The sequence below is a fragment of the Austrofundulus limnaeus genome, unplaced genomic scaffold (genome assembly GCF_001266775.1).
Source record: "Austrofundulus limnaeus strain Quisiro unplaced genomic scaffold, Austrofundulus_limnaeus-1.0 Scaffold0, whole genome shotgun sequence".
Lineage (NCBI taxonomy): Eukaryota > Metazoa > Chordata > Actinopteri > Cyprinodontiformes > Rivulidae > Austrofundulus > Austrofundulus limnaeus.
The window spans coordinates 212,387-222,919 of record NW_013952402.1 but is presented as its reverse complement, the minus strand read 5'-3'; the positions used below and the strand labels follow the sequence as shown (position 1 = coordinate 222,919).

The 10,533-nt window shown below is 38.6% G+C and overlaps 1 protein-coding gene across 1 annotated transcript in view; it reads right to left on the bottom strand.

Moving 5' to 3' along the window:
* The window catches only part of ltbp1 (latent transforming growth factor beta binding protein 1), a gene marked incomplete in the record, with an annotated part of 130,121 nt that overhangs the window by 46,026 nt on the left and 73,562 nt on the right, over positions 1–10,533 (bottom strand). Inside the window, 3 exon segments of the mRNA XM_014001507.1 lie at positions 920–1,022; positions 5,792–6,102; positions 7,266–7,463. Coding sequence (XP_013856961.1) covers positions 920–1,022; positions 5,792–6,102; positions 7,266–7,463 — 612 coding nt within the window.

The following is a 10,533-nucleotide window of genomic DNA, read 5'->3' as shown; positions in this document are numbered from 1 at the left end:
TATATATATATATTTTAATTAAAGCTATAAGCAATTTCTTATAAAGTAAAGCTGGTGTTGTGTAATATTCTTGACTTCCAGGACCATATATTGTGTACCATAGTAAAATGGAAGGTACTCTGTGCTTTTCACCTTTCCTCTGTATCACAGCATGACATCCAGTTTGTATGAGAGCTAGTCCAAATATTCCTGTCAGTTTGATTTATTAGACTGTWGACACTCTGCGTAGTTAGTCTTTATAAGTGAGGGCCTCCATGTTATGATGTGACGAAAATCTAAGAACCTCTTCCTGCTTCACAAACTAGGATTACAGCACAGGTGCCAGGTGACAGTGCATCAAATCGTACTGAACACCTGCAAGCAGCAAGAGCAGGCACAGTGCCTCCTGACAGTAAGATATCAGGCAGGGAAAAAAATGAAAAATGATTCTCCTTTATGTTTGTGTCTGTTTTCACAGCTGTTTCATTCTCTAATATACATAAAGGCTTTATTTTCGTTTAATTACTAGCACTGTTTTAGAAGCAAATGAAGGCCCACTCCACTCTAAAACACACTTTTAAATCCAACGTTTTTGGTGAGAGAAACCAATAAAAACTTTATTCATGTGTTTGTCTGGTTGATAACTGAGAGGGAGGAAATTGTAAAGAATATACACACACAAAAATTAAAAAGTGTTTTTTATGGGGGGGGGGGTTGTTTTTTTGTTTGTTTGTTTGTTTTTGCTGTTATTGTGAGCGTTCACACCACCTATTGACCCAGCATGGGTATGCAAAACATTTTATTTTGAAATGCAGACATTTTTTTTTTGCAAAAAAATATCCATTCAAAATATCTAAAGTTGAACTGAAGAGGAATCAACCGGAAGCTTTCAGAGGAAATAAAGATCTGAATTATTTCTGAGTAAATCGGTTCTACTTACATGGGTWCTGTGGACACTTTTGGCATTTGTGGAAGCCCCAGGAAGTCCCAATGGACCCACAGCACTGCTCCTGCTTGGTGAGACCTGGCAGAGCCTTTCCACACTGATGCATCAATCCAGAGAGTGAGAGAGCAGAAGAAGAGTGGAAGTGATTAATAATTATTTTAGAGTTCTAATACTAATAAATAAAGAGCAGTGTCTGGGTCCCACTCCTTTTCTTTGGGGGGATCCAGTGACAAACATCCATCCCGAATCATATGAACACTTCTTCACCTTTTTCTAACCTTTTATCTTTATGGCAACAACTGTTACTCTGACTGCCTCAACTCAACGGAGTATTTCCCCCACCAGCCTATTAGATAGTAAATCTGGTCTTTTTTTTACATCCTTCATCTCCAGGAGCTGGTATCAACACCAACCACCAGGCTCATGATGGATTGTTTTGGCAGTGGCACCATAAATTTGTCCATTTTAACTGTCTGCTTCCAGGGTTTCCTGGCCTCATAAGTCAGAAGTACTGTAGGGTTGATGGATGCTAATACATTTTATCAAATTAAACACATGGTGGGTAAAAACCATGAGCCTGTTAGCTGCTCTGGGAGCTACATCTAAATATGATACGCTCACCATTGCTCTACTAACATGAATTTTCCAAATAAACATTTATGAAAATCACAGTTTTGCAATCACAGCTTATCAAACTGTGACATTGATATATTTGTAAATTTGGACAAACATTCTGATAATAGTGAAGTCTGCATTAATGAAAAAAATGGCAAATGAGTGTTTTTGAGGTACAGTTGTTTGAAATGAATATTAGGGTTTTGTGCATCCAATCAAAAGAAGAGGTGACAGATGATCACTGCTCTGCACTTGGTTTTTATTGCTTTGTTTTACCTGCCAGATAAAAGAAGACAAAGATACTATCTAAAGCACTCCACACCAAGGAAGGACAAGAGCAGGTAGTTCAGATGRAACAAGAGCTTGAAGAGCTGTCTGCTTGTTTCAAATCAGAAGTCAGTGTGGCAAACTTAGTGACTTTGTTCTTACATTTAGCAAATTTTCAGACCCCTTTAGTAATGTTTTTTTTTCCTAAAAGCACTAGCAACAAATCTAGCAACTTGGTGTTACTGGAGACTTTTGGAGACTTTGGCAGCAGCACTTTCCTCAGCAAGCAGCGAGTGGCACTGTGAGCCCCTCCCCTTTTCCAAAGCACAAAAAAAGCAGTGCGACTCACTGAAGCCTCGCGCAACAACCCCATCTGCAGTCAGAGCAGAGAGGAGACCCCTGCAAATGACTCACACAAGCGCAGGGCTGATGCTGCTCCCACCCTGGCTTACAAAACGGGATGCAATTTTTACTGTAGTGCATTTTTCTTTGAGACGGTCACCCGGCTACATTTAACTCACAGCCTCAGTCACTTCTTCACCTCCTCCACCATCTGTGCATCAGTAACATCTAACATTCTTTTGAATAAATTTGATATTCTCACAAAATGTATTTATGTAATGTGGATCTAAGCAAAGCATTAAAGTCATACAATTATTTCATCACATCCATTTGCAATTCTAAGCATATATTGTATTTTTACTCACTTCTTTTCCCTCTTTAACATTGATACAACAGCCTAGCCAATCGGTGATGTCATTTGGCAATTTTTTAGCAGCTATTAGGACAGCCAATAATAACTTTTTCTTATTGATGAGTTGACAACACTGTCATTTGTTTGTGTTTTTAGTACTATGGTAGCAGTGGAGAGTGAAAGGTGTCCCTCTGATATATTAATTTCTAATCCTGCATCCATTGTTTCTGAACCAAATCTTATAGCAGGTCTCAAATGAATCTTGTAAACCCCTCTTTCACTCGTGTAGCTATCCTTCAGTCACAAACCACCCCTGACCGTTGTCTCCATCCACCTTGCCTGCCTTCTCTCATGTTCACGGCTCATTGCTTTGGATGATTGAGCCCAGGTACCGACCTTCATCAACTGTCAGTATCTCTATTCCTTGCAGATTCACTGTTACACCTACACACATGGACACAATAGTTGGCACTCCTCGCTTAGTGAAAGAAAAACCCACAATGGTCACAAAAATAACTAGAATCTGAGAAAAGTGATATTAAAAAAAAAATTCTATGAAAATGAACAAATCAAAGTCAGACATTGTTTTTCAACCATTCTTCAACAGATTAAATAAATAAATAAAACATGAAAGAGGCCTGGGCTGAAATGTTGGTACCCCTGAAAATAATGTGACCAAAGGGACGTGTTAAATCAAAGTGTGTCCACTAATTAGCATCACAGGTGTCTACAATCTTGTAATCAGTCAATGGTTCTGTATATAGGGCTACAGATACTGAGCTGTTAGGTGACATGGTGTGGAAGACTCTCAACATGGACCAGAGGAAGAGAAGGAAAGAGTTGTCTCAGGAGATTAGAAAGAAAATTATAGACAAGCATGTTAAAGGTAAAGGTTATAAGACCATCTCCAAGTAGCTTGATGTTCCTGTAACTACAGTTGCACATATTATTCAGAATTTTAAGATCCATGGGGCTGTAGCCAATCTCCCTGGATGTGGCCACAGGAGGAAAACTGATGACAAGTCAAAGAGACGGATAATACGAATGGTAACAAAAGAGCCAAAAAAATCTTCTACTAAAAATATTACAGGTGAACTTCAAGCTCAAGAAAAATCAGTGTCAGATCACACCATCTGTCATTGTTGGAGCCAAAGTAGACCTAAAGGGAGACAACCAAGGAGGACATCATTGCTGAAAACAAATCATAAAAAAGCCAGACTGAAATTTGCCAAACTACATGTTGACAAGCCACAAAGCTTCTGGATATTTTGGCAAAACATGTCAGCTTTATGTTCATAGAGGGGAAAAATAAAGCATATCAAGAAAAGAACACTGTCCCTACTGTGAAACATGGAGGAAGCTCTGTTATGTTCGGGGACTGCTTTGCTGCATCGGACACAGAGTGTCTTGAATCTGTGCAGGGTACAATGAAATCTCAAGACTATCAAGGATAAAGAGAAATGTGCTGCCMAGTGTCAGAGAGCTTGGTCTCAGTCACAGGTCTTGGGTCTTGCAACAGGATAATGACCCAAAACAGCTAAAAACACACAAGAATGGCTAAGAGGAAAACATTGGACTAATTTGAAGTGGCTTTCTATGAGCCCTGAGCTAAATCCTATTGAGCATCATTGGAAGGAGCTGAAATATGCCRTCTGAAAAAGGCACTCTTCAAACCTGAGACAAATGRAGCAGTTTGTTCATGAGGAGTGGACCAAAATACCTGCTGAGAGGTRCAGAAATCTCATTGACAGTTAYAGGAAYTGTTTGATTGCAGTAATTGCCTCAAAAGGTCATGCAACAAACTGTTAAATTAAGGGTCCTATCATTTCTATCCAGGTCTAKYTCATGGGTTTTTTGTTTGTTTTYTGTTTTAATCTATTGAAGCATGGTTGAAAAGCRATRTCTGACTTTGATTTGTTCATTTTTATGGAATTTTTATTTATTATTATTTTTGTCACATTCTAGTTATTTCTGTGACCATTGCRGGTTTTTCTTGCATTAAACGAGGGGTACCAACAATTTTGTCCATGTGTAGTTGCCTTTTTGTCCTGCTTCTATAAATGTTCATTCCTCTTCTATTCACAGTATACCTCCACCTCTCCAGGATCTCTTCCACTTGCTCCCGTCTCTCACTACATATCACATTATRGTCCACAAGGATTTCCCAGCCACACTTGACTTCCTTATACAGTAACACAGTTTGTCTCTGGTCTCCCCTCACATGCTTTCTCTATAGTTCAGTTTGACCACCTCTATTCCACATCAACACTTTTAAATTAAACATTACATGTGTACTGTGCTTTCTGGGCTTTAAAACATACTGCTGCTCACTGATCAACACCTCATTACTTAACATGGCTTCTACAACTATTTGAAGCTCCCTCCGGTGTGTAATCAACACTGCTGAATACACCACCAGGTGTTCAATTGGTTCCACCTGTGTATGAACAGCACAKATGAGAAACTCAATGAGAGTGTGTAACAATTTCTTTAAGTTGCATTTTCACACAGAGAGTTTATTCAGTTCTGTATTGCTTTTAGTTTGTTATCAAGTCTATGTTAAATCAACAGGCAACCTCTTGGGGTTTTATTCTCAAGAAAAGATAGAGTCAGTTTGACATGTAGCTTGTAGGACACCATTTACAGTTCAGTTCAGATGTGATAAACAGAACAATACAAGATAACTTTCATTTTTTTGTAGTTTTATAGCTGACAGATCCTGCCTTACTGATACCTTAGATGCTAAGCACCATTAATACTACAAAAGGCATTTTTGCATTGCAAGGCCCAGTCCAGCAACGGTCAGTCTGACCTTAATCTATCCTGTCCCTGGTTGTGTTTGCTTTGAGCAGAGAGCTGCCTTGATGTGGGTGAGATCATCACATTAAACATGCACAAATCTTTTAGTGGTACTATAGTAGTATAGTAAAAGCACTCAAAGTACCAAATGATGTACTGGAACAAAACAGTATGACACTGAAGACGAGAGGACAAKACAGCAGAGCACAGTAGGCTAATGTTACCTAAGGTTAGCTTGTTGTTACTTGATAGCTTGCTATAGTTACTGTTTAGTTGAACTCATGAAAAAAATCATTAGTCACTGCAAACCATTCAAGTAAAGTTATCTTCATCTGTGACRTGACGTGCCCCTTCGGTCAATGAACCAATTAATTTATTTTACACCCTACGTTGAATTAGAAGTCAGTTGAGACACATGTGAACATAAAGAACAAGCTTAGCCTGTTCTGTTCAAAATGCTCCAATGACAGGCCTTCTTTAACCCAACGTACCTGACCAGCGGTTGTCTCCTGAAAGCAACGACCCAGAGTGCTCTTGGATGTGACGGGTTGGTAATGGGGAACCTGGTAGCCATGCTGGTTGGAATAAACCATATTATAACCATGGTGCTGAACCTTCTGGCTGCTTTCAGAGTGGTGGTAGCTGTAGCTGGTGGATGAAGAAGAAGAAGAAGAACCCGTCTGGGAGCCTTTCTGCTGGTGCCCACTGTTGTGATAATCGTCAAGCTGAGACACCTGGTGAACCTGAACAGAGGCCTCTGGAGGGTGTTTGATGTGAATGTTGACGATGCCTGGGTTGAACACTGGGAGAGGGGGTACTGCAGTTATTATAGGAATGTGCAGGAGCTTTTAAAGGACAGAACAGTATTTTATACAAAATCAATAAGCATGCCATTACCACAAGTTTTCTGTGAAACATCTGGAGACCATTACAAAGATTTTCTACACAGCTATACAGTGGGATGTATTTTTATCTGGAAGTCCTTTTTATGGACTATTCTTTGGGAAAAAAACACAGAAGAGATGTCTACACACTGTCTTGGAGCAGATGACATATGTGACCAGTCACATAAAATAAGGGATTAATTTAGATTAGGTCAAACTAAATGCAGCACTAAGGACATACCTAATTGGAAAAACTTCTGGAAAATTGATTTGAATCCTGTTTTTAGAAAACTTTAATATGGATTTTTTTTACATCAATTGAAAGGGAAAACCTAAAACCACATTTGATTATCGGGATTTCCCAGCTGGTATTGAAAATAACTTCTCTAGAAAACAGAGAAAGTAGTAAAATTTGGAGGCTTTTCTTGCCAAAATCTCCAKTGGTTGTTGGAACTGCTAAGGAAAATGCTTCAAAACATTCTAAACAAAAAACACCTCAGTGTAGTACGGAGATAATGTATACAGGTGCTCTCTAAATACAAAGAAATACAGCAGATTTCTAATTAATTCCCATGGCTTTGTTGACAATTCGCCATGCTTGAACATGGAATTAAATATCCATTTATTTACTACTTCCCTCAGCTTGATTGCTTGGACATCTCTTTAAAAGCTAAAAGCCCCAGAMACAAACAAGAAAAAAGCTGTTAATTTGATTGGTCAAAAAAATAAATAAAAAGAAAAATGAATGAAATGTTGTAACTGGTAATTTGATGGATAAAAGTTTATTCAAAAACTTGTTAACTTGTAAAAGAAATTTGTATTTTCATTTCACCTGCCCACTCTCTTCTATACTTGTCCTTGGGTGTCCTGAAAGGCACTTTATAAATAAATGTATTATTACTTCATTGTTCTGTTTGTGACAGTATTTTAATCGCCTCTAACAGCCCATCTGGGAACATGAAATGCTAACTAACTTGGGCTAAAGGCTATTATGGTTTGTGGTATTTGTTAYTCAACTCAGATTCCTAAGCAATAAAGAAAAATAACACTGGCATCACAGTAGAGTTTTATTTTTACTTACCAGGAGACTGGCCATTGCTGTAGGTCAGAGGCAGGGTGTGTGTGGAGACAACCTGACTGTGGCCATAGCTCACAGATGCTTGCTGCTGTCCATTCTGAACTGGCACCTGGCAGAACTTTCCAGCAAAGTTTGGAGGGCACTGGCACTTATATCGTGCACTGCACTTCCCTCCATTTATACAAGGTAGGTGACACACCACTGAGAACATAAAAAGAGTACAGTTTATGTTAAAGCACTGGTACTGGTAAATAAAACAATACCATATAATACCAGAGAATTTTCAGTAATACGGTTGTATTTTGTTTTCATTACCTGATATTTATTTCAGATTTATTATTTATTTCAGTTTAATATTATTATTTATTATTTATTTCAGTCGTACACTTAGTTCTGGTCAGTGTTTAGAAGAGGACATGTCAAAACACTGTTTAGTCAAAGTTAAACATAAAACATCAAAAGTTATCTACAACTGACTTTTTGAGGGCCACCATTACGCTCATGTGGCCCTCGGTGAAAACGAGTTTGACACCCCTGAAGATGATTTTTTTTGTCTAGACATCAAAATAAAAAGTTGTGTATTAGAGCATCATTACATTTTATTTAAGTAATCAGAAGCACAGATTGCAGGACTTCATTTTTTTTCCAAACAGCTCTAACAGTCACAATTAGTCACCACTCAAGAGCAACTTTTATTGTCCCAGAGAAAGCAGGTAGATTAGCTTATGACTACATTTAAATACAAAAATCTAAGGTGTTTCCATGGTTTGTATTTTTGAAACTGTATTTTTTCTTAATTTCTCTTTTTTGTCTGTAACATGCAGAGTGTGGTTCATGGACCTACTAAGTACATTTTTGATAACTGACCAGAAAAAAAATACATTTTTGGGACATTATCTAGCTTCTAAATCAAATATTCAGCTATTTTAAAAATTGTAGAGTTTATTTTTCTCATCATCACTATAACCACAATGTTCAAGAAATTTTTCAGGAGCTGCCACAGCTGTGAAGTTTAAAAAAAACGTTAACCCACAAAACCATGGAGATGATGAAATATCGTACACAAGTTTCCCTTAATGAATAATTTATAAAATATTTACAAAAATCTGAATAAATCCAGCACAACACTGACAAGGCATAATGTGATTCACTTCTCACTGATTCATTTCTCTTTCCAAACTTCTTTTTTTTCCTTCCAAAGAAACTTGGATGTGATAAAGTGAAATGGCACAGATGTGTGAGAAGGAAAGTGACACTGCTCATGATTCACACGCACAGACAGCTGCTCTTCCTCACATCTGCCCATGGTCATCGAGGTGATTACAGATTTAGCTCGCTGTCCGAGCCACGACCCCACCACCAATTCATCATCTTCAGACAAAACATCTTTAATACCAACATGAAAAGGACTTAATTAAAGACTCTATGTAGTTTGGCTACATTTGGATTTATTACTTTGCATAACTGCAGGCTTATGATAATCCTATTCACACTGGAAGTTTCTGTAATTTCATTCAGATTTAAGTCTTTTGAATCAGATATAAATATGTAAAATTAACCTTTTACTAATTTATGCAGTTTACACCAGAAAACCAAATGATCTGTGTTTATATGTATATTAATAAACTTTACTTACTAATCCTTCATGTTGTACAATGAGCTTTATTTGTAAGTTTATTGTGAGGTTCTGTGATTCCTTGTGAAAGCTGAAACTTTTCCCATCAAATAAGTATGGATTCTGAAGAATGAATGTCATCATGAAGACAGATGAAACTATGGTCTCTTTTGATGTCAGATCACTCTTTACATGCTTTCCTGTTGATAAGGCGGTGGATGTGGTCTTTGTAAGATTTMAATCAGACACCACTCTTAGCAGCAGAGCCACTCTTTCCACAAAAAACTGCGTCAACTTCTGAAACTGTGCCTGGAATCAACCTACTTCACATATGGGGGGCAATACTGTAGGCAGAAACATGGGTGTGCCATGGGATCCCCAGTTTCTCCTGTTGTTGCAAACCTGTACATGGAGGAGGTGGAAAAGAAAGCTCTGATGTCCTTTACAGGGACACCACCGAGCCATYGGTTCAGGTATGTTGACGACACCTGGGTTAAAATTAAATCCCAGGAAGTCCAACATTTCACTGATCACATCAACTCTGTGGATGAATACAGTATATTAAGTTCACACGAGAGGATATAAAAGATGGCAAGTTGGCGTTCCTGGACTGTGACGTCTCAGTTTCTGATGGAGGAGTTGGAAACTGACGTGTATCGCAAACCCACCCATACAGACCAATATTTGCGCTTTGATTCCCATCACCCACTGGAACACAAGTTAGGAGTGATCAGGACTCTGTACCACAGAGCAGACAGTGTCCCCACAAACACAGGAGCCAGAGAGAAAGAGAAGTCACACACACGACAGGCCCTGGAGCAGTGTGGTTATCCTAARTGGGCTTTTCTGTAAGAAGAAAAGAAACCCAAACAGGATTCCAGCCAACAACCAACTGAAAATGAAGACCCTAAACCCAGACCCAAACCAGTCATCATTCCATATGCGGCGGGAGTTTCAGAGAAACTGAGATGTTTATTCTCTAAACATGACGTCCCAGTGGCTTTCAAACCCCAAAACACGTTACAGCAAAGACTGGTTCACCCCAAAGATCCAGTCCCCTAACACAAACAAAGTAATATTGTGTATGATGGTAAGTGTCAGGAAGACTGATCTGTTATACATCAGGGGGAAAAAACAGCCACYGTTCAAAAGAATGAGCCAGCACAGACGGGCAACATCATCAGGGGTCAGATTTATAAAAGATTGCGTGGAAACCATACTAAAAATGGACGTACGGCCAAAAGGCGGAAATGGCGTACGCCAAAAAAAAATTCAGAATTATAAAACCTTGCGTACGCATGTTTCACCACATTTTCTTTTTATAGATCACAGCTGTGCCTCATAATTTGCGCACAAGGTCCCGCCTCAGGTTCTACCCTCTACACGCCCACACTCAACCATAAACAGTCAATGCAAAGTACCTCATGAATGTTAAGATGTATTTAAATCAGTCAGATGATCAATGTCAAAAAAAGTGATTGGCTGGTTCAGACACGCGCTCCGTCGTGCATCTGGAGGATGACAGGTGCTGAAAGCTGCTCACGCGAACAGATTGTAACTGACACAAATTTTCCCTCATTTTGCAGGTTTACAGACGTTTAGAGTAATCTAATGATTTATTTCAAAAACTCAGCTTCAAATTAATTTTCTCTCAGA